The following is a 24,092-nucleotide window of genomic DNA, read 5'->3' as shown; positions in this document are numbered from 1 at the left end:
CAAAATGGAGTCAGGAAGTCATGAAGGGAGGTCTCTCATGCACTCATTGCTCACCACAGCTTACAGATCCCAGCAGGAAGAAGGAAGGCTTCCTTTTGACCCAGCAACAAGCTGCCCGCCACTTGCAGCCAATAAAAATTCCCTGCCACGGCCTGCCCTCCTCTCCTCCCATTTCTTCCTAAAACCTAGTAAAACTTGACCTTCCCTTTGTCTCCTTGGACTTGCCTGTGGTTCACCATAGTTTGCTTGTCCTGAATTGCAATTCCTGTGCTATTCATGAATAAACTTATTTTGGTTGGCTTAAGACCTTGTTTCATTTTTGTTTTATTTTTTAACATCTTTATTGGAGTATAATTGCTTTGCAATGGTGTGTTAGTTTCTGCTTTATAACAAAGTGAATCAGCTATACATATACATATATCCCCATATCTCCTCCCTCTTGCATCTCCCTCCCACCCTCCCTATCCCACCCCTCTAGGTGGTCACAAAACACCGAGCTGATCTCCCTGTGCTACACGCAGCTGCTTCCCACTAGCTATCTATTTTACATTTGGTAGTGTATATAAGTCCATGCCGCTCTCTCACTTCGTCCCAGCTTATCCTTCTCCCTCCCCACATCCTCAAGTCCATTTTCTACATCTGCGTCTTTATTCCTGTCCTGCCCCTAGGTTCTTCATAACCTTATTATTATTTTTTTTTAGATTCCATATATATGTGTTAGCATACGGTATTTGTTTTTCTCTTTCTGACTTACTTCACTCTGTATGACAGACTCTAGGTCCACCCACCTCACTACAAATAACTCAATTTCATTTCTTTTTATGGCCGAGTAATATTCCATTGTATATATGTGCCACATCTTTATCCATTCATCTGTCGATGGACACTTAGGTTGCTTCCATGTCCTGGTTATTGTAAATACTGTTTCATCTTTAAGGGTGACACTTCATCACAACCATTAAGGGATCCGAAGGAGATGAACCCCCTGGAACTGCATGCCCTCCGCTCCTGTGAGATGTCTTCTTCTTAGAGGTTCACAAGCCTCCTCTCAGATTCGAGCTCCCTCTTTTTGGTTGAGTTCTCTGACTTTATTCAGGATCTGTTTTCCTGAAGGCATTGTCCTTTTGGTGAGTACTTGTTTGTTTTTCTGAACTTCTAAGTTAACATTATGGGATCCCATAAACACTCTCAGGATGGCCCTTCCTTTGGGACCCTGGCCCATTCTGTGTTTAAAAACTATGGTCCCTCCTCACTTGCATTTTTAATGAAATGGACTGACCTAACCAAAGATCATTTAGAACTTCAATGGCCATTATGGCGAAGCTTCAATCTCCCCAAATTTGTTTCTCTCAGAACTAAACTTGAGGACCACAACTCTAAAATACAACAAATTGAATGGGATACCTATTTCAGTTGACATCTTGAGGCTTTACAAAAAAACCTTTTTAAATTGACAGAGGTGAATAAACCATTACAAGAAGATTAAAATGCATTGGAAGACTCTTCACCCTCTTCCCCTACTGCACATACTCCACCTCCTTTGTACCCACCACATCCTCATTCCAACCCTCCCAGTGAATTTCCCCTTTTCTCCAAACCTTTCCCAACTTTCTCTTCATCCGAACCTCTTAGAACCTGCTCCTTTAAAATCAGTCCCTCTGGGACTTCCCTGGTGGTCCAGTGGTAAAGAATCTGCCTTCCAATGAGGGGACACGGGTTCGATCCCTGGTTGGGGAACTAAGATCCCACATGCTGCGGGGCAACTATGCTCGTGTGCTACAGCAAAAGAACCCATAACGAAGATCCGGCATGTTGCAACTAAGACCTGACCCAGCGAAAAGTAAATAAATAAAATTTAAAAATATTAAAAAAATTTTTTATATCAGTCCCTCTGAGGATCCTATTGCTAAGCCCCTAATTTCCTATGTCCTCTAGACTAAGGCCAAACTAAAAGCCATAGTCGAGGATTTTCCTAGAGCTATTGAAGATCCTTATAGATTTTGCAGAGGCATTTAATACAGTTACCCAGACTTACCAGTCAGGTTCCTCAGATTTATACCAGCTAGTTCACATGCTTGTTGGCAAAGGCCAAGCCCAACATTGAATGAAAACAGCTAATTGGGATAATCCTGAAAAATCTCTAGAACTGCAAATGAGAGACCTACCCCCTGCCTTGTTACAGGATCAGGCTATTACAGTCAACTCCAAATGTTTTTGAGATTTCTGGTTTCCCTCTGGATGTCCAATCCAATTGGGTAGGCTTCAAATCTGTGTTCATCAATGGGCTAAACCAGGACTTTTCTCTCTTGGTTAAGAGAACCAGAATAGAATGGGAAACCATGTCCATTGCAGACTTAGTTTGGCAAACTAATTAGCCTGCACCTTAGATGATTATACTAAGAAAAAGACCATTAAAATCCTTAATCTCTAGCTTCAGCAGATGGAAGCCTCTAAGCAAAATCCCCCCGACCTGTTGTTACTGTAAGAAGTCAGGACACTGAAAAAAAGGCTGCTATAAACTAAATGGTCCAGGAGTCTTCAGTCACCCAACCAATCTTTCCAATGTCCTTCCACATCCCAATGATGGGACCCCGAGGAATCACAGGGGCTTTCCCCAACCCTTCTCCAGGCTGGGAATGACATTCCACTGGAGCTACTATTAAACAGCCCCTGCTTCAGAATACTAAAATGATTCATATAGTGGGGATATCTGATAAACTTCAACAAGTCAAGAGAAAAAAACCATTGCATCAAAAATGCTTAGTGCCCTTTGAACAAGAGTGAACAGACTGGTGATGACAAAGTGAGGGAGCAGGTTGACACACTGTTTAAAGTGTTGCATATCGTGAATTTTAACACCAGGGTGCAGACTTTAATGTTGCTTTCCCAAGTATTGAATTCTCAGCAGATGATATCAGACCAGTATTATGCAGTATTGCATAGGAAGATGTTGGATCCAGGGATGATGTTTATTCCTAAAATACAACCCAGAAAAATCTGTCCTCACTGCTTCTAGGCACTTTACATTGCTTGATGGACCATGTGAGCCTTGGCAGATGGATTTCATACAGCTTCCCCCACCTCACGGGTGTAAGTATGTCTCGGCAACGATTTGCATGTTTTCTTTCTGGACTGAAGCTTCTCCATGTAGACAGGCTACTGACTCCTCTGTGGCTAAGAACCTATTGGAAAAGATCATTCCTACCTGAGGGGACCACCTCCAAACTTCATAGTGATAGGGGAACCCACTTTACTGGTCACGTGTGACAAGAAGTCTGTGCCATATGGCCAGTTCTACAACATTTTCACCGCAGTTATCATCCCCAGTCTCCAGGACTAGTCGAATGTACCAATGGCATCATCAAAACCCAACGGGAAAAATCTGTAGAGACCCTTCAAATACCCTGTCCAAAAGCATTGCCATTGGTCCTTCTGAACCTTAGGGCCACTCCTTTCGGAGCCCACAAACTATGCTTAACCATATATTAGAACAATCTTTCCATGGCATGGTCCCAGGACATGAAGACCTTAAGCACCATACCTTACAACCTGGAGAGTTGTCTATTGGAAAAGACATCTCCAGAAAGACTCTCTTCAACCCCATTGGAAAGGTCACTATCAGGTACTGTTAACCAATCCTTGTGCCACGAAACTCCAAGGAATAGGCTCTTGGATCCATATATCACATCTAAAGAAAGCACCAAACCCTGACTGGACCTACACCCCAACTGGTGACCTAAAAGTAAAGATTTGCAAGAATTGAAGCATACAGTAGCTTAAGGAAACAGCTTTCCCATGATGACCGGCCTGTATATCTTTTCCCTACTCTTACTTCTTGCCTTATCTTCTCCCTCTCTTTCTTGGAAAGACCATGCTCTTACCCATATTTCCTAATCCATTGCCAAAGGGGGAAACCTTCTGACTGTTGAATATGTTACCAGAAACCTCGATATGTCCATGACAGTGGTGACCCTCTGGTATTAAGTCTGCTTGATGTAACGAAATAACCCCTCTCTTTGCAGCCTTGAGGGACAAAATCCACAGAACAGAATGGTTTCTTCTTAACTATTCCCCAAACATCATTGACTCTTGGCTCTAAAGGACCAACTGGTAAATTCCAGATAGTGGTACTGTTAATAAGTCGTATGTGCACCACCTGGCTTTAGCCTTGTCTGTGGCAAATGAAACTCTCAATGAACTTATGTATGTTTCAACAGCTGGTAAATGGAAGGCCAGTGTTTACTGGGATATTTAACCATCCCTGTTAATATCTATAATAAATCTGAAGCTTCCCACTGATCTTCCCCATTAAATCTTCGTATGGGAATTACCTGGGGCGTACATGACTCCAGGCTTGCCTCCATAGCGAGAGGCTTTCCCCCTTGGGTCAAAGTGCCAATGAGAATATGAACATAAATCTCTCCCTAACATTAGAAGAGCTAGCTGATTCTGCAGCCTAACAATGATCACTTGATTCCTTGGCTAAAGTAGTTGTTGACAATCAATAGCCTTGATTTTGAACAAGGTGGCATTAGCATATACCACCTGTTGCATATGGGTAAACGCCTCTGGAGAAGTAGGAACTCAATTATACAAGATCAGGGAACAAGTGCACTTGCTATTTGTTCAGTTGACTACTTTAGGATCATGATTTAAAGCCATCATAGAAACAAAGTCATATTACTTTTAATTTGCTTTGTATAATCTTAAAATTTTGCACCTGTTGCCTGCCCAACCTCTGCAGAAACTATACACCAAACAGAATGTTGACTCAACACGATGTTTTCAAGGACAGATTTTGATCAAAAGGGGAAAATGTGAAAATGAACAAAGGAAACTAAATCAAAATGGAGTCGGGAAGCCATGAAGAGAGGGCTCTCACACACATATCACTCACTGCAGCTTACAGATCACAGCAGGAAGAAGGGTTTCCTTCTGACTCAGCAACAACAAGCTGCTCACTAGTTGCAGCTAACGAAAAAGAAAACTGCCACAGCCCTATCCAGTTTCCTCCTAAAACCTAATGAAAGCTGACCTTCCCTTTGTCTCCTCCGACATGCCTATGGTTCACCATAGTTTGTTTCTCTCAAATTGTAATTCCTCTGCTATTCCTGAATAAACTCATTTTGGCTAGCTTAAGACCTTGTTATTTTTTTTTTTTTTTTTTTTTTTTTTTTTTTTTTTTGCGGTATGCGGGCCTCTCACTGTTGTGGCCTCTCCCGTTGCGGAGCACAGGCTCCGGATGCGCAGGCCCAGCGGCCATGGCTCACGGGCCCAGCCGCTCCGCGGCATATGGGATCCTCGCAGACTGGGGCACGAACCCGTATCCCCTGCATCGGCAGGCGGACTCCCAACCACTGCGCCACCAGGGAGGCCCAGACCTTGTTATTTTTAAGATCAACACGTCCCATAAATTGCATCTATGATGATGATGATGATGATGATGATGATGATGATGATGATATTTGGCAATATCTCTCATCTCTCAAGCATCAGGAAGGCATCATGTTCACTCCACTCCCCAATAAAGGGAGAGTGGCTTTCCTCCAAAAGCTTCCCTATACATTTCAGTTTTCACACAGCTCAGTCTGGCCTGTGGATGAATTTAGATGGAATGAATCTGGAGATATCAGGCTGTAGATATGACAAAGTAGGAGGAAAAAGGCACCCTGCTGCCCTGTTCCTGGGCCAGAACTGGAAGTATTGAGAGGGGAGGGCTGGACCTCTGATTCCCTCAACTGTCCCCAGCATTCTGTCTCAGAATTTCTCCAGTCTCTTCAGGGTTCCTGAATGTGGCTTCAACTGAGCACCTCCTCTGATCTAGCCACTGTGCCAGGCTCTGGAAAGACAAAGTCAAGAAATATCTGGTCTGGCCTGTGTCACTTCCCCTCTCTGAGCCTCCATTTTCTCCTCTGTAAAAGGGAGTGAGGAGTGAGTGGGAGGGTTGGGGGAATGAGTGGGGACTGATGGAAGTTTGAGGATGAAGGTGCTAGATGAGCTCTGGGGTCACCTCCTACGGATGGCCACTTTGACAGCCTTAGCTTTGCAGACCCGGCTGTCCCTTTTCCTGGTTCTGGCTCACCCTTTCAGCTCCTCCCCACTCCCCACATTCTCCATAGTTGAGAAAGAAACAGAGTGCCTCGGAAAGATGACTTTTCCTGTCTCCAACCTCCAGGGCATGCCCCACCCCTCCGAGTGTAGAGTGTTGTCCGCTTCTCCTCACTGGAACTAGAGACTCCTTCACCTAAACCCAGGCTCACCCTTTCCTTAGGTCCTAACTAAACCTCTTAGCAAAGAGTTTAAATAACTTATCCCCCGGCCCCATCTCCTATTTAGTGTATTCTGTGCCGAGCACCTTCTGTACATTATCTCAATTAACGTCACAAAAATCCTTTGGGATAGATGTCATCCACCTCGATTTGCCAACAAGAAAACAGGTTGGAGGAGGTTAAGCAAGTTGACCAGGATCGCCAACCAGGAAGTGACAGCATCCAAACGGCCCAGCCTTCCTCTTCTTCTGGTTCTGCCCCGAGGGGGTGGCAAACAGGTCTCCAGTGACCTTGCAGAGCCCTGAAGCGCCCTTCAGACCAGATCCTCCTCGTTTCTTAACTCCTAGATCCCGCCCTTTCCCACCAGCAGGGTTTGCGGCGAGGCCTAGAGGCCCAGAGCAAATGGCTGGACTCAAAGTGAGAAGCCACAGTCACCTCGCCGACCCCAGGGCCCCTGCACCCAACTCTCAGGGAAAAGCCGGAAGGTGCAGGGTACCTGTGCGCTCTGCGGAGCTGCCGGGGATTTGGCCAAGACCAGGTGCAGCCCGCCCCCGGACTGGGGTCGGGGCGGAGACAGGGCTGAGGGGGGCGGGCCTGGGTGAGGGTCGGGGCGGAGCCGGGTGCTGAAGAGGGGGCGGGGCTAGGGCTGGAGTCCGGGCGGAGCCTGGAACAGGGGCGGGGGGAGCCGGGGCCAAGGTCCAGGATCCCGTTGGGGCACACCCGGGGACCTGAGCGGGGCCAAGGTCTGGAGGGGTCAGGGCGGAGCTGGGGACCGGAGTGGGGCCGGGGCCGGGAGCCCAGGGCGGGGGCGGGGCCCGGGTAAGGCGGGGCGGGAATGGTCTTCCGAGTTGCCAAGGCGGGAGGGAAAGCAGTAGGCGGAGGAGAGGAGGAGGGGAGAAGGGAGGAGGGAGGAGGGCAGAGGGAAGAGGGCAGAGGGAAGAGGGCCGTGACTTGGCAGCTCCAGCTTCGCTCAGCTTCGCTCCGCGCACCCACGCCTCGCTGCTCCGCTTCGTGCCCCCCACCCGGGCATGCGCCCCCCGAACCCCTGGCCACCCAGAGCCCGTGCCGCCCCCCAGAGCCTTCGCAGAGCCGGCTGCGCAGGATGGGCGCCCTCGGTCCCAAGCCGCCGCCGCCGCTGCTGCTGTTAATCCTGGGTAAGCCCGGCTCTGGCTCCCAGCCCCGCCCGGCAGGTGCCTGCCACCTGGTGACCAGCCCTGCCCGCCTCCCCAGCACTTCGGAGCCCCTCGCACCCCCTTCTCCGTCAGGGGCTCCCCCAGCCTCCCCGGGCCTGGCACCCAGCTGCTCTCTGTGGCCGCGCTCCGAGCCAGTCTTGGGGCGGGCGGGGGTGGGGTAGCGGTGAAGGCTCCCGAGTTCTAGGCCCCGGGCTGGGGCACAGTGAGGACCCACCGAGGTGTCGCCCCCAGGAACCGCCAGGCCCCACTTCTCAGCCGGCACACTCAGGTCCTGAGGTCGCTGCGCACAAATTCTGCGACTCCTCTCTGCCTCACTCAGCTTCAGGCCCAGCCTTGGGTGCTCGCCCTGGTGGGCAGTGCCTGTCCATCTTTATAATTGCCTAAGTTGGCTGGAGGCCCAGGGGCCGGTTCTGCCCACAATCTTTGAAGTACATCTCCCCTAATTGCACCCCCCCTACCCCCCTTCATCATCTGAAGTTGGAGGCAGTTCCATCTCCATCCTGGGCTGGGTCTTTCCCCCACTTTCCCTCTCCCAGATAGCAGCACTTGGCTCTGTAGCCTCCCACTGGTTGTCACACCCCCTTAGTCCCAGCTTCCCTGCCTCAGGAGAAACCAGGCTCCATGGAGACTGATGCTGAGATCTCCAAGCACCCTGTACCTGTTGTGGTGGGTGTTCATGGTGGGATGTTCTGGGCCACCGCTGCATGGATGCATGAGGACAGTGACAGTGGAAATGTTTTTGGCGTGAATGGGAGGGTTCCCTGTAGGGATGGTCTGGGGAGGAGTATGGTATCGAGGCAGTGAGACTGCCTGTACAGATGTTCAGGAAACTGAAACCCTTGAAATAAGAATACAGGGTGGTGAGGGGGTGGCTTTGGTGCCAGGATTTGGAGCTGCCATAGTTAAGGCAGAGGCTGACGTAGCCCCAGCCGCCTGTTTCTAGACCAGAGCTCCATCGCAGTGCCAAGGAGCCTCCATGTGCTGCATAGGTCCCTGGGCCCTGTGGGACTAGAATGAGTCCTCTCCTTGGGGCCCTGGGTGGGAGGCAGGAGGATATACAGAGGAAGGAGCTGTGAGGCCTAGCTGCCTAGTACTTGGCCCTTTTTCCCCAGTGGGCAGCGTGGAGCAGAGAGGAGCCCAGGGTAAATGTGGTGCAAAGAGATAGAAGAGCTTGCCGAGATGTGAGCGCCCTGGGTGTAGGCACTTACTTTCATTTTGAAGATGAGGAAAATGAAGTCACTTGCCCCAGAGAACATATCTAGTGAGTGTTGGGGCTTGGATTTGAAACCACTCCCATCTGACTCCAAAGCAGGTCTCCTTGCTCTCCTTTCCCTCTCCACTAACACAGAGGAGGGGACCTGGCTGGAGAGAGAGCTGCCTGGCAGCTGGTTTCCCCAGGCGGTGGGGATGACTTTCCCATGGGGATCTCCAAGCATCAGCAGTTGTGGAGCCAGGAAGATGGGAGGGGGCCCTCCTGAGCAGAGTCTGTCCGGAGCCCAGGGAAAGTGTCAGCTCGCTTGTCTCCACCATCACTCTGATTATGAAACATCCTCGGGCAGAGCCCTGCTGAGACACAGGCTCACTCACTGTCAGGGTGGAAGCTCTTAGCTGTCTTCCAGAAACTGAGGCCTGGGAATGGAAGGGGCTGGTCCAAGCGGTACAGCTGGGGATGGGGATGGGGCTGGAACCCAACCTCCTGATCCCAGTCTGTGCTCTAACCGAGCAACCACAAGTTTTCCCTCTGACTCAGCCGCAGGAAGAAGGGAAAGGTAAGGGTAGTGCTTCTGGAGGAGTTGGAGGACAGTTCGACTACAGATTAGGTGTTTTCCTCCAGCCCCTGAAGAAAGGTGATGGTTATGCCCCTGGGAGTGACAGTCTGGTTGGTGAGGTCAGTGCCCTCAGGCCTCTCCTTGGAGTTCCCCATCGCCTCTCTGGCTTTGTCCCTCTGCAGGGGCGTGTGGAAGCTAGCCAAGGATAGTAGGAACTTGGCCAAGACATTATACTTCTTGTACCTTAACTTTCTTATCTGTAAAATGGAGGCAGAGGGCTGACCCAGCCCTTCTTACATTCTGAGGTTCTGTGATCTGGGGCTGTGGAAGGATGGAAGGAGAGAAGGAAGAAGCTGAGCCCTCCAAGGCCACCGGGAATATCTGCGAGGGCAGGGTAGGGGTGAGGGTGGGGTGAAGAAGAGTTTTGGCCTCTCTGAGGAGAGAAAGATGGGAAGGGGCAGCTGGGGGGTTATTGCCTCCCTACTGAAAGGGAGCGGGGATGTAAATAAATGCACACCATATGCAAATGAAGGCTTCTGTTAGAGAGTTGGAGGGGGTGGGGTGAGGGTTATTTGTCAGCTGGGCCTGCCCGGGAAGATTGGCAGGCACTGGTGGGGGAGGGGAGCTTCTACCCCCAGAGGCCAGGGCAGAGGCTGGTTCTTGCCCCATGAGCCTCAGCTGCCCCGGCAGCCCTGTGGGGTGGAGAAGCAATGAGCTCATGGCACAGCTGGAGTGGGGAGGGATTGTGTGGTGAGAACTGACTGGGCCTGTGCCCTGTCCTGCTCGGGCCACTGGCTCCATTGTCTGGAGTCCCCTGGCCCAGGTGACACAGCTGAGCGCACCAGCCCTTCTGATCAAGATTTCGCCAGCTCCCTTCAAACAAAGGAGGGGGACATGTGGTCTCAGGATCCCTTAGCTAGAAGGCTCAACTGGCATAAACGTGGGGAAACGGGGTGGAGGGGGAATTAGGGGACAGCCGGAACCAGGAATGGTTGAATCAGGAAGCAGATACACTCCTTTCTGACCTTAGGTGCCCTGCTTCTGGCCTGCCAGTAATGGGGTGTTTCTGGGTTCCGAGGCAAACCTGGCTCTATACCACCACCTCCTTGAGGTCCAGGTGTCTTACCTCCCAGCATCCTTTGCCTGTTCTCGGAACAGGGCCCAAGTGTGTACCAACTTTCCTCAGGTGTCCTTTCCTTTCACAAGCAGAGGTCAGGAGTGATGCGGGGGTGGGGGTGGGCGGATGCCGTAGGGACCCAGGCATCCCTAACTTCTCCTGTCCTTCCCTATAGGAGTCGGGTGCTGCGCCCGGGAGGTGCTGGTCCCTGAGGGGCCCCTGTATCGCGTGGCTGGCACAGCCATCTCCATCTCCTGCAATGTCACTGGCTACGAGGGCCCTGCCCAGCAGGACTTCGAGTGGTTCCTGTACAGGCCTGAGGCCCCAGAGGCTGCCCTGGGCATTGTCAGTACCAGGGATACCCGATTCTCCTATGCTGTCTTTGGGCCCCGAGTGGCAGCTGGTGAGGTACAGGTGCAGCGTCTGCAGGGTGATGCCGTGGTGCTCAAGATTGCCCGCCTGCAGGCCCAGGATGCTGGCATTTACGAGTGCTACACACCCTCCACTGATGCCCACTACCTGGGCAGCTACAGCGGCAAAGTGGAACTGAGAGGTACTGGGCCCTGGGATGGGGTCAGGGCCGTGCCCTCCCAAAAGGCAGAAAGTCAGGGCCAGCAGGGACCTAAGAGGAACCTGAGGCCCAACGAGGTTAAGTGACTTGCATGAAGTCACCCAACAAGTTAGTGGCTGGCCTGAGACTCTAACCCAGAACTCTTCATTCCAGTCCACTGCTCTTATTCTGTCAAGCTACTTCCTGGGAGAGGAGAAGTGTCCTTAAGCTGTCCAGCCCTTTTCCATTCCCTGATAGGGTAGGGGAGCCTGATAGGGTGAACAGACTCCATTCCTGGAGATTCCAGGATCCAGATCTGGGGGAGTGGGGGTGGCGGGGGAAATAGAGGCAGGGTAGGAGGAGTGAGACCACTTGACATTCTTGCTCTCTTAAGTTTCTTTGCCTTCTGAGAAGGAAGACAGAGCCACTCTTCTGAGTATTTCAAACAGGGGTCAGTCTCAAACGTAAGGGTCAGTAGGCGATGGGCTGGTTCTATGAAATTCAACACGTATTGAGTGCCTGTTTTGTGCCCAGCACTGTGCTTGGCATCATTGGGTTACAGAAGAAATAATACAGCATGAAGTCTCTGCCTTCTAGGAGCTCACAGTCTATTTAGGGAAATAGGTTGTAGGTAGGAAACAGTACCAAGTGTTAGTTACTGTACAGCTCCCAGCCCTCCCTCACTCTAGCTGTTCTCTCCAGTTCTTCCAGATATGCTGCAGGTGTCTGCTGCCCCCCCAGGGCCCCGGGGCCGTCAGGCCCCTACTTCACCCCCTCGCCTGATGGTGCACGAGGGGCAGGAGCTGGCACTGGGCTGCCTGGCACGGACGAGCACGGAGAAGCACACACACCTGGCTGTGTCCTTTGGACGAGCTGTGCCCGAGGCGCCAGTGGGGCGAGCAACTCTGCAGGAAGTGGTGGGACTCCGGCCCGACATGGCCGTGGAGGCCGGAGCTCCCTATGCTGAGCGGCTGGCAGCAGGGGAGCTGCGGCTGGGCAAGGAGGGGACTGAGCGCTACCGCATGGTGGTGGGGGGCGCCCAGGCAGACGACGCGGGCACCTACCACTGCACTGCCGCTGAGTGGATTCAGGATCCCGACGGCAGCTGGGCCCAGATCGCGGAGAAGAGGGCTGTCCTGGCCCACGTGGACGTGCAGACGCTGTGTGAGTGCCACGCGTCCCACGGCGCCAGCTGGGAGCCTTGGTATCTCAGTAGGCACCATGGCCACCATGGGCACTAGATGGCCATCGTCTGACTCCAGGGAGCCCGCCTTTACCCTAGAGTGAAGTCCCATTAGTATCACTTCCTGTTAGCATCTGTACCCATGACGGGCTTTCTCTGCTCAGAAATTGGGTGTGGGGATGGGAGGGCCATGGCTGAGGGGTGAGAGCCAGGCCCCTGGGTGGCGAAGACGGGTGGCCTTGAAGTTGCTGCTCTCAAGGAAGGACAGGTGCTCTGTGCCCTCTCCTGCCTCCCTGACACCCCTTCCCCTCCTGTGTTTCAGCCAGCCAGCTGGCAGTGACAGTGGGGCCTGGGGAACGTCGGATCGGCCCAGGGGAGCCCTTGGAGCTGCTGTGCAATGTGTCAGGGGCCCTGCCCCCACCGGGCCGTCATGCCGCGTACTCCGTGGGCTGGGAGATGGCACCTGCAGGGGCACCTGGGCCCGGCCGCCTGGTTGCCCAGCTGGACACGGAGGGTGTGGGCAGCCTGGGCCCTGGCTACGAGGGCCGGCACATTGCCATGGAGAAGGTGGCTTCCAGAACCTACCGGCTACGGCTGGAGGCTGCCCGGCCTGGGGATGCGGGCACCTACCGCTGCCTCGCCAAGGCCTATGTCCGAGGGTCTGGGGCCCGGCTTCGGGAAGCCGCCAGTGCCCGCTCACGGCCCCTCCCCGTGCACGTGCGTGAGGAAGGTGAGAGGGGGCGGGTTGGCCCTGGACAGGATACGAGGTCTGCAGAACCTTTCCCTTCTGTTTCTGTGCCTCTCTGCCTCTCCATCGGCGGCCTCCGTGTCTCAGTCTCACAGTCCCCTTCTAAGATTGTGGGAACACCCGGAGTTTCTGGGGTGTTGCTTTGACGGCAGTCCTAACCCCATGCCCCCTGACCTTTCACCTTCTGCCCTTTGTTCTGCAGGTGTGGTGCTGGAGGCTGTGGCCTGGCTAGTGGGAGGCACAGTGTACCGCGGGGAGACGGCCTCCCTGCTCTGCAACATCTCTGTGCGGGGCGGCCCCCCCGGGCTGCGGCTGGCTGCCAGCTGGTGGGTGGAGCGGCTGGAGGAGGGGGAGCTGAGCTCTGCCCCTGCCCAGCTGGTGGGTGGCGTGGGCCAGGACGGTGTGGCAGAGCTGGGGGTCCGGCCCGGAGGAGGCCCCATCAGCGTGGAGCTGGTGGGGCCCCGAAGCCATCGGCTGAGACTGCACGGCTTGGGGCCCGAGGACGAAGGCGTGTACCACTGTGCCCCCAGCGCCTGGGTGCAGCACGCTGACTACAGCTGGTACCAGGCGGGCAGTGCCCGCTCGGGGCCTGTCACGGTCTACCCGTACACACATGGTGAGTGGTGCCCCGCCTTGCTCATGCCCCCCCAGCCCCCCTCACCCCCATGCTCTTGTTCTCCCTTTTGCATCTCATCCTCCTGCTAGTGGTCCCTCTGGTTCCTCTTTCTCTTCCTCTTCGCTTCACACGGAAAGTCTGAAAGTCCAGCTTTCAGCCCTTCAGTGCCCGGCTGCCCCGGTGTCCTGGTGGTAGGGGCTGGCTTGAGCGCAGAGGGGGCAGGGAGCAGGCGGGGGAAAGCCGTGTGTGAACGGGAGGAGGTGGTGTGGACGGCCTGACCGAGAAGGTACTGGCATATGGGTGGGGACGTGGGTGGAGGGCAGTGACACCCCAGGCTGAACACAGCTATCCTCTCTCGCCCAGCCCTGGACACCCTGTTTGTGCCCATGCTGGTGGGTGCAGGGGCTGCCCTAGCCACCGGAGCCATCATCCTGGGCTCCATCACCTGCTGCTTCATGAAGAGGCTGAGGAAACGGTGATCCCTCACACCCCAGGTGAGGGGCAAGGACCCCCAGTCCCAGCTCTGTCTTCCCTAGTCCTGAGATGAGCAGCTTCCTCCCTGGTCCCAGCTGGAGAAGGAGAAGCCCGTCTCAGCCCCTCTCAGCTCTGCGGGCCAGGGCCAGGAGGAAGTCACACTCTCCTTAGCCCCCTCCATGTGCGTTCTCCCGTTCCTGCAGGTGTGACTATCTTCCAGCCCAGCCGCAAGCCCGCCTCTGGTGTCTGAATATCCTCTCCCTCTGCCTGCCCTTTCTTTAATTTATTTGACCTACTCCCGCCCAGAGTGGGGGACACGGCCCCCATGCCCCACTCCTTCCTTCCCAAGCTCCTCCCTCTGGCCTTCTGTTCATGGTCTCATACATAGCCCAAAGGGAGGCCGTTCCCTGTCCTAGAATTAGTTTTTGTAAAATGTGAATAAACTTGTTTTATAAAATCCAGGGCTGGCTGTGTCTTCCCCGCTATGAGGCTCTAAGAGGCAGGGGCGCGTGGCAGGTGGGCTACTGGGGGCTGACAGCCTCTTCTGGATGACCCGTGCCTCTCTTCCCCCCACCCCAGAAACACCATCTGGCCTCCGTGGGCCGTGCCACCCACCCCGGGAGGGGAAACCTGGGTCCCATCTGCTGTCTGAGCTGTCAGTGCAGAGCCAGTTCATGTTGGGATTCCTCCTTGGGGTGGGGAGAGAGAAAGGGGGATGAGTTCCAGTTGAGCACGGCCTGTGCCCCTAGACTTCTCCTAGGTTGCAGGGCAGGGGCTTCCAGGGCCCGGTGCCCTTTTCTGAGTCCCCACGCTATTCCGCAGTCTCATTCTCTTGGTCAGGCTAATCTTGGACCTGACTCCTCCCCCCAGGCCCTGGGGCCTCAGCCTTTCTGCTCCTGATCTTCATTATTCTGCCTGACAGCAGCAGAATGGAAGGCCCAGAACACAGCCACCTGGGCAACGGGGACGCCAGCAGTCAGAGGGGCCCCTGCATACACACGCCCCACCGCCTGCGCGCATGCCCCCTTGCTTCACCCGTCCTCCCGTGCCCCCGGGGCTCCCTGCATTTGTCTCTGCCTAAGGATTCTCGGATCCTAGAATTCTTAGCTGCACTGCACCTCGAGAGGCACGCAGTCTACCTCTTTCAACTCAGTTATTTAAACATTTATTGAGCATTACCAGTTTACCAAGTGTTGTTTTTACAGATAGGGAAACTGAGGCCCAGAGAAGTGATGCGACTTGCCCAGAGTCATAGAACTAATTCGTGACAGTGTCAGGACTAGAACCCAGGTCCCCAGACTCCTTGCACTGCACACAGTGGGGCCCTGAGTGGTCGCTGAGTGGCAAGGAGAGGGGTGGCGGGGTCTCAATGCCTTCCATCCAGCCTCAGTTCCTCTACGGTGGGTTCACTTGCAATGGGTGAACTACCGCGTGAGTGAGTGTGGACACCCAGAGCCCGCTCCCTCCTGTCCAGACTCCAGATGTTTCAGCAAATTAATCCAGAACTGCTCCTCATCCCATGCCCCAACATTTGTTCTTTGGGAACAGCCAGCATCAGGGTTCAGGGACCTCATCTTTGGGTGATGGTGACCCAAGTCACCCTGTGACCTGAGGCAAAGACGTTCTCTCCGAGCAGACCCAAGCTGGCATGGGCTCCCTCTGCAGCCCCCTTTCCTGCTTCCAGGAGGCACGGCATCCCCCAGGACCCCAGCTTCCCAGCCTGGAATGCAGCACACTAGGGTGCTTCCCTGCAAAGGGCTCAGACTTTTGTTAAAGAACAGAAATGGGGTGCAGCCAGGGCCAAGGGCTGGAGGTCACTGCTGGGCCCATGGGGCAGAGCGTGTGCCTGCCTGTGTGTACACACGTCTCTCCCAGAGGCAGGTCCCCCTACCTCTGCCCTTTCTCGACTCGCCACTGCTCCTCCTTCACAATCCTGGGGTGGGGGGTGTCCCTGGTGACCGCGATGACACCAGGAAGGGGGTGCACGTGGCCACCTCTCCAGGGGCTCCTGCCCCAGCTGGGCAGACAGCAGGTCACAGTCATATCCAGATATTTGGACTCCCGTTTGTCTCTCACATCTCCCACATTTAATCCTGCCTCTTAAGTCCTACGTGGGATTCTCTCCTTTGCCACAGGTGCCCTTCCTACTTCAGCTCACCACCACCTTGCCAGCACCTCCCCTGAAGCCCTCCCGACTGCTTTGTCCCATCTATCTTGCCTACTCATCTTGCCCGAACACCATCTCTAGCTTGTCACAGCCCTACTTCCACTGACGGGTGAGTCCCTAGGCCCAGAGTCAGACTCTTCAGCCTTGGTTTCATGGTCTCCTTTCCCCCCACCACAGTTCTCCATACCCATTCTATTTCAGTCTCCTCCCCAAGGACCCTCAGCTACTCCTCAGCTTGATGCCCACCTCCTGACAGGACCCCCAAGTCTGCTTAGGGAAGGGCTTCTCAGAGCGTGGTCCCTGTTCCAGCAGCGTCAGCAGAACCTGGGACTTGTTAGAAATGCAAAGTTTTGGTCTCTACCCCAGACCCATTAAGTCAGAAACTCTGGGAGTGGGGCTCAGCCATATGTGTTCCCAAGCCCTCCAGGGGACCCTGATGCCCACCCAAGTTCATGACTGCTGGCTCAGGTCACTCTCCAGGCCTGACTCAATCCCTAGCTTTCTGATTACCAAGCCCTTCCACCCTCTGCTTGGAGAGATCGCCCAGGTTCTCAGTTTGAAACAGTTGCCACAGGCATATTTCTCTGTTTTTCCCACGTGTACTGTATTCCCAGAATAGGAATCGGGTCTCTGACTGTCCTCCCCACACATGCCCGGGTCAGTGCTCTGAACCCAATGGGCACCCAGTGAACCACGTGAATGACTCCCTTTCACTGTGCCCTAAGACTGATTCTGCTTTCCTGAGGACCCCGTGTCCCAGCTCTAGTGAACTCATGTTTCTCCATCTCTCCCCGGCCCTTCTTCCTCCTCAGAACCTCTCTATCCCCTCCCGCCCCTGCAGTGGTACTCACGAGACCTCACTTCACTGTCAGAAAATAGCCATCCCTTGTTCGCCTTTCCTAGGCCCTGCCCCAGGGCCCCAGCTCTGGCATCTCCCTCATCGCCGGTTTCCCTGCACACATGGACAAGGTCATTCACACCCTGCTGAGGCTCCCTGCAGCCTTTCACCCTCCCTCTCAGCCTGTCACAGTGGCAGGAGTGGAGCTGGGAGGGCACCCGCCTCATCTCTGCCCGCCTCCGTCCAGCTTTCTCACCTCTGGGTCAGCTTGGGCTACTGTGTCCAGTGAGACAGGTGCGCCAGACTCAGGGAAGCTGGCTGAGGAGGTGAGTGGGGACTAAAATCCAGCCCACACTCTGCTCCCCAAGCCACGCACCCTAGTTTGGGGTAGTGTCAGTCTGGAGGAAAAGGGCGCCTTTTTAGAATTTGCACCAAGATGCTCTATGAGTTAGCGGCAGCCCTGAGCACACCACCTGTCTGTTGGTCTGTTGGCCCATTCACCTGTCCACTGGCTGGCTGTCTCTCTCTGTTTCCACCTTCTCATCCAACCCGCATAGGTCCATCCTTCTGTCCATCCATCCACGCGTGAACAGAAGTGAAGGTCAAACACAGACAGGCTGGCAAGTTTACCCATTCCCCACCCTCCATTCTCCTGAAATCAGGATCTCTCCCATCCATGTTGGATCCCAGACCTGAGATTCTGAGGAGGCTCCCCAGCTTTAGTGCATTCCCAGGGACCTTGCCTGCGCCCTCCTCCACCTTCCATAACCAGCTCCCCAGTTACTTGTGTCTGGCCCTGCCACAGGGGTCTGGAGGAAACTGGTCACACCTTGGACTCACTCTCCAGGGGTGGCAGGCAGCCATTCTGCTCTTTGTCAGCCCCAGCCTCTTCGCCCGCCCCCTCCCCCAGCCCCTCCTCCTCCACCTTCTCGTCCAGCCGGCTGGGGATGGACCAGTAGAGATGGGCGTCAAGGCGGGCTGCGGCCTCAGCCAGCTCCCGGGCGCTGCATGAGGGTGTGGGCACCTCAAAGGTCTGGTGGAAGCTGGCATAGTCCACCTCGTAGAAGCCATCCTCCAGGGTCAGCACTGACGTGAAGCGGTGACCCCACAGCACCTCATCCACCAGGTAGGAGCTCCGAGCTTGGCATGTCATTCCTGGGGGTAAGGTCATGGGTCAAGGGAGATCCCAGCCCCAGCCTTCCCACCCCTGCCTCATTCCACAACCCTATTCCTAGAACTCTCCCCTGGAGCCCTCCTCAAGGACCCCCACCCACCCCCTTTGGTCCAGCCCGCTTTCTCTTCCTTCCCAACTCTTGTACTTGTCCAGCTCCCCCTCCTCCTCTCCATTTGCCCCAACTCCTCTTAACCTCCAGCCCACATTCTCCCCTCCTCTCCACTGGAGATGCCAATCAGAGAAGCTTAACCTTGAAACTGACCTTGGGGATCATCTAGCCCAATTTTCCTCTCCATACAGGGCTCCCCACTGGAGCATTCCCAATAATGGGCAACTAGCTTGCACTTGATTACATCCCAGGATTGAGAGCTCACCACCTCACAAGGAGCCCACTCCTTTGTGTGACGGCTCTAATATTTGGGTTGTTCTTTATACAGAGCTAAAATCTGCCACCATTATTTTCATTCTCCTGCTGTATGACACCCCTTCAGGTGTCTGAAAGCAGGAGTCTCAGTTTTCATCATGTCTTCTCTCCTTCAGGCTGAACATCCCTGTCTCCCTCCACCATTCCTGATGTGACCTGTCTTCCAAAAATTTTACTTTCTTGACTGCAAACCAGAATGGCCAAGGAGGATCCTTTAAGCACTCTGAGTATGATAAATACTCCAACTGTGGCCTGATCCATGCATAAGAGAGGGCTCGCCACCTCTCTCTTCTGGCCATGATGCTTTAGCTAATAGGGCCCAAGATTACATTACGTAAACATTTTTGGAAACTGTATCACATTGCCTGTGGCCAACTAAAACCCACAATTCTTTTTTCACCAGAGCTCTTCCATGCTGTGCTTACATAAGTGATTTTTTAAAGCCTAAATGTAGAACTTTATATTTATTCGTTTTAAATGTCATCTTGTTGGATTTTGGCTCATTATACTTGCCTTTCAGAAGCATTTTGGATACTGACTCTCTCACCCAAAATATTACCATCCTTTCCAGCTCTGTCTCTCTAGAAAAATCCAACAAGCTCCCCTCCCTATCTCCTCCACCCCACCCTCCCCTGTCCTCCTTGCTGTGGGCCTGTGTCCTGTTTTCCCTGTGGGGTGGGCACACCCACCGGGGCAAGTGATTTTCCTTCTACCCTGAGATCTCTCATATTCCCCTCAGCTCATATCCACCTCCGAACAAGGGGGAACAGAAGAGCGAACATTAGCTAACCAGAGACTGGCTCTCAACATTGAAAGCCCTGCCCTGAGCAAACCTGGGGACATGGGTATTCTTCATTCCTTTGCTGAAGACTGGCATATGTCCGGTAGAGGAGGGGAAGAAGAGGCAAAAGGGACACTGGGCAGAGGGGCTGCAAGGAAGAAAGGGAAGGGCTGGAGGTACAAAGGAAGAAGAGGGTTGGGCAGGTACTTCTCAGGTACCAGCAAAATTGTGCCAGCCGGTGAGATGAGAGGAAAGGAAGCAGGGTGAGTGGGGGAAGGGGAAGGAGTTAGGGGAGTATGGGGGTGGGGAGAAGGAGTGGGGAACACTGAGGCAGAGAGCGGTGACGTAGAGGCTCAGCATGAAGGGCCAGGAAAAGGGTTTGATGGCACCAGTCTGGGAGAAGCCAGCAGAGGGCAATACTGGCAACAGTGGCAGGAACTGCAGGGCCCCCTGGTGGGCCTTTGGTTATCCCACTTGCAGTTTTCTTCTCCACTTCCGGATCTCAAGTCCCGAAGGACTCATCTGCTGCCCCTGCACTGGTCTTATCCTACCTGCTCCCAGACCTTTCACTGTATAAGCCTGAGCTGGAGGTTCTGACATCGCAGGTACATTGCTAGTTCCTTCTGGAAAGGGGCTTGAAATGTGCAGAACATCTATCCTTTGTCAGTGGAAACCGAATCTTCTGATGGATGGGGAAACTGAGGCAGAAGTGAGCTCAGCCATCAACCTCTCCCTAAGGTCCAGCCTAGGAATAACTCAGACCATGGAAAACCTGCACCATCACATTCCAGGGGCCTGGACCTCTCAGTATTGAGAAAAACCTGGAACCTAACCCCCTCCTTCCTACTCTGCACCCTAAATGCTGAAGCCAGACTGCCTGGGTCCAATCCAGACGTGGCCGCTTATTTAGCTTGTGACTGTGGACAACTTAACCTTTCCCTGGGGCAATTTCCTCCCTGAAAAATGAGCACAGTAAGAAGAAATTACCTTCATGGGGCACCGATTAAATAAACCAGGAGGTGTAAAGTGCTTTGGAACCGTGCAGGGCACGGAGTAAGCACTGGGTGTTGTCTATTATCATTACTCTCTCCTATTCCCAGTGACACAGACCTCTCAGCCCAGGGCCCCCGGCCAGGGCCACTTCGGAGGATTCCTCCCAGCTTTCTCTCGGCTCTCTGCGGGGGGGGGTCACTCTTTTCATACACCCCTCCCAACCCATCTCATCTCAGCCTCTCATCCTCCTCCAGCCTCTCCATCCCCCCACCCCCACCCCCACCCCGCTTCCTCCGCCCTGACCCCAATTCCCCGCCCACCCGCTCCCCTCCTCCCCCTGCTCTTCCTCCTCTCCCTTCTCCTTCGGCCCGCCCGCACCCGTGGCTTCCACCATGCCCTCGAGGATGACGACGATCTCGAAGTCGTCCCTCTCGAGGGCGCGGCGCGACGCCTCCCAGAAGGGGCTGGCGGCGTCGATCTCGTGGCTGATGACGAGCGGTGAGACGAGGAAGAGGCGGTCGTCGCCCGTGTCAAAGCCCACGCTGAGGTCGGTCTGGTGCAGCGGGATGAACTCGCCCTCGAGCGTCTGGCGCGAGCGGATGAGCTTGGCGCGGATGGAAGCCTCGACTATGTGCGACGAGCGCAGGTCGCCCACGCGGAACATGAGGCAGAGGCGCCCGTCGCGCAGCGACACCACGGCGTGCGAGGAGAAGACGAGCGTGGCGGCGCGCTTGTTGGGCTGCGAGATCTTGACGAACATGCAGCCCACCATGAAGGCGTTCACCATGGAGCCCAGGATGGCCTGCAGCAGCAGCAGCACGATGCCCTCGGGGCACTGGTCGGTGATGACGCGGTGCCCGTAGCCGATGGTGGTCTCCGTCTCGATGGAGAAGAGGAAGGCGGCCACGAAGCCGTTGAGGTTGTTGACGCACGGCGTCCACGTCGTGTCCTCCAGGTGCTCCAGGTCGCCGCGGCCGTAGGCGATCAGCCACCAGATGGCGCCGAAGAAGAGCCAGGTGAGCGCGTAGGCCAGCACGAAGAAGAGCAGGCTCAGGCGCCACTGCAGGTCCACGAGCGTGGTGAACAGGTCGGTCAGGTAGCGGTACGTCTCGCGCACGTTGCCCTGCTGCACGTTGCAGCGGCCGTCCTTCTCCACGTAGCGCTGGCGGCCGCGGCGCCGCGGCTGCTCCTCAGGCCCCGGCGAGAAGGCGGCGTTCTCCTGCGCCATGGCCGTGGCCGCGGCGGGGAGGTCACGGCCCGGGCGTTGGCGCGGGGCCTGGAGGGGCTGAGAGGTGGGCCAGATTAGCGGAACCGCGGGAGAGGCCGAGACGTCCAGGCCTGCGCCCAGGGGCCGGGTGGCCCAGAGCGAGTCCCTTGCTGTCTCAGCCTCAGCTTTCAGCATCGGTAGAATGGGAACAGTACACACAACCCTAGCCGCCCCCACGCCCAGCTCACAACACCGTGAAGATCAAATGGGATAGTGTGTATGAACTGGATCGCACTCTGCACGGCTGAGTATTTTCAGGGAAACGGGGTACCAGAGGTCTTGGTCCTACTGCTCTAACTGGGCTGTGCAGCACCTCACGGCCACCCCCAGACGAGAGGCCCAGGCAAGGAGGGAGTTTTCTGAAACGCTTAGACTGTGGGTTCCTTCGAGGCAGGTGCTTAATCTTCCCCTCCTGTGCAGAGCCCTCCCTGCCCGAAGGTCACCCCCGCCCCACTCCGCCCTCCCTGTCTCCGCAATTCAACCTGCTGTCTAACCAGGCTCTTTGGAAGTTCACCTGGAGACTGACACAAAGTCTTTCCCGTTCCTCCCTCCTTGGACCTCGCTTACTCTACCCCCTCCCACATCTTCTTCCTCTCAACAAGCTTACAAAGGAGAAATGAAAGTGGTGGAAAATGAGTGAAAAATCTCCAGTGGGCAAGGGTTGAACCTTCCCACCTTGGGAAATTCCCACTGGAAATCCTCCCTGAGGACTGACCATGATCATTTTGGCTGTAGCGTCAGCCCCATTTCCCCTAGGTTATTTCCACAGTGGAGACAGCCTGCAAATGGGCAGGAGGACGGGAGAATATGAGATCAACACGGACAGCCGGGGTAAAGGAAGCACAAAGTTCAAGGTAAGCTTGTAGCCCTCTAGTATCCTATTCTTCATGAGCCATTAAATCAGATAAGTGATTTAAGCACACACCTTTACCTCCTTCCTCCCTTCAGTTCGCCCCTCCCTCCCCAGCCTCCCACCTCCCTTGACTATCCTTAAACAGCCCCCCTCCATATGCCGCAAAGCTCACATTCCAAGGGAAGCCTACCTGATTTTGCTTTAAGTTCTTCCCCGTGAGGAGCTCTCTGAGCTGCAGGCTGCCCTGAGAGAGAGAGACCCAGAACCCTTCCCTAGGCACCCAGGGGCCCCTAGGTGGTATGGCTCGTATGAAGAAAGGTTAAGAATTCAGGACTTTTCAGCTTTCCCTTCTTCTTGGGAATCATCCTCTTTCCCCACTCCAAGGAAACCTGGGCTGGCTCGGGTGGGGTGATGGAGGGGAAGAGTGTGACATAAGGACCACAGATGGCCTGGACGTTTGACCAGGTCCTGGGGAGAAACTGCCTGGGTATGGTATGTAACTCCAAACCCAGCACTCTCGGATTTAAGTTCTGGAGTGAGGTGTTCTGCAGCCAGACCTTTGGAGGCTGTGTGTGTGTGTGTGTGTGTGTGTGTGTGTGTGCTGGGGTAGAGGGCAGGAGGAAAAACCAAAATGAGATGGGGCATCCCCTACATTTCCAGGAGGAATCAGAGGACACAGGATCCAGGAACCCCAATGCAATGGCAGATTAGGGTCTTCCCCTCCCCCAACCATGAGCTTGCTTTTTCTCTTCCTGCAGCCCACAATGTCCTCGATTGGCTTAGAGATCACAGGTCATTCAGAGAAGTACCTGGGCCCACTTATTCCAGCTTCTGCCAAGGTGGGCTTTGAGATGTTATCTCAGGGTCTTAGGTAATCTGACCCCCAGTCTGCCTGCTGAGGCAGATTTCTCTGCCCAGGTGTGGGGAAGAAACGCCAGAGTCTGATGGCCCCCAGAACTCTCTCACCCGTCATTGCCCTGGGAATCTAGGTGAGCCTCACTTTGATTGTGTTTTATCTCCTGTCTTTGGGCTGCACTTTCTCAATGGGTAAGGAAAGGTGTGAAATTGTTGCCTCTATCTCAAGAGCAAAGACTCGATTTCTACACCTTCCCTCCAAAGAGTCCTGTTCCTCCAGCCTATTCCTCCTTATTTCATGTGCATGCTGTGCCCCCTTTCCAGAAGACCCCAGTGCTGCATTTTCCTGGATATCCCTTTCTCTGGCCAGAGAGTGCTGGCCAGCAAGGGGGCTTATTTTTTGGAAGGGGATCTGGCGAAAACTCCCTCAGGAACCAGCTCTTCCCAAACCCCCACTTGCCTGGGAATAGGGGCCCAAACCCAAGTCCCCTGGAACTCAACTCACAGCGTGTGGAGAGGAGAGTAGCCGGCAGCAGAGACCCCTGGGGGTGTAGCGTCCATGCCCCTGACACCGCCTCCCCCCAACCCCAGCCCCCTTGGAGGGTGGGAGCCGCAGGCACCGCTGTTTCTCCTAAATGTAGCGGCAGCTCTGACTAGGACTTGCTATCTGTGTCATCCGCACTTCCCAGGCTCCCCTGCTCCTCTCCTGTTTCCACAGCAACCAGTCTGGCGACAGCTCTAGAGCATCCCCCTCCCCTTCCCAGTCCTGGGTACCACTAGAGGCTGATCCATACGCCATGGCTATTTTTAGCCAAAGTTCC

At 54.7% G+C, this 24,092-nt stretch overlaps 2 protein-coding genes across 2 annotated transcripts; one reads left to right on the top strand and one right to left on the bottom strand.

Annotated features, from left to right (window-relative positions):
- Window positions 1-6,923: 6,923 nt before the first annotated feature.
- On the top strand, window positions 6,924-14,376 carry IGSF8 (immunoglobulin superfamily member 8). Its single transcript, XM_060090795.1, has 8 exons — window positions 6,924-7,012; window positions 7,346-7,423; window positions 10,524-10,901; window positions 11,601-12,062; window positions 12,404-12,811; window positions 13,032-13,445; window positions 13,809-13,939; window positions 14,123-14,376. The coding sequence occupies exons 2-7, from the start codon at window positions 7,372-7,374 to the stop codon at window positions 13,922-13,924; spliced, it is 1,830 nt and encodes a 609-aa protein (XP_059946778.1). The 5' UTR covers window positions 6,924-7,012; window positions 7,346-7,371; the 3' UTR covers window positions 13,925-13,939; window positions 14,123-14,376.
- A 3,371-nt stretch (window positions 14,377-17,747) lies between these two features.
- Window positions 17,748-22,624, bottom strand: KCNJ9 (potassium inwardly rectifying channel subfamily J member 9). Its single transcript, XM_060090796.1, has 3 exons — window positions 22,607-22,624; window positions 20,675-21,581; window positions 17,748-18,079 (listed from the first exon to the last, which is right to left on the bottom strand). Exons 2-3 carry the CDS (start codon window positions 21,522-21,524, stop codon window positions 17,748-17,750), a joined length of 1,182 nt encoding a protein of 393 aa, XP_059946779.1. The 5' UTR covers window positions 21,525-21,581; window positions 22,607-22,624.
- Between the last annotated feature and the right edge of the window lie 1,468 nt (window positions 22,625-24,092).

The sequence above is a fragment of the Mesoplodon densirostris genome, chromosome 2 (genome assembly GCF_025265405.1).
Source record: "Mesoplodon densirostris isolate mMesDen1 chromosome 2, mMesDen1 primary haplotype, whole genome shotgun sequence".
NCBI lineage: Eukaryota > Metazoa > Chordata > Mammalia > Artiodactyla > Ziphiidae > Mesoplodon > Mesoplodon densirostris.
This window is presented reverse-complemented; position numbering and strand designations above follow the sequence as displayed.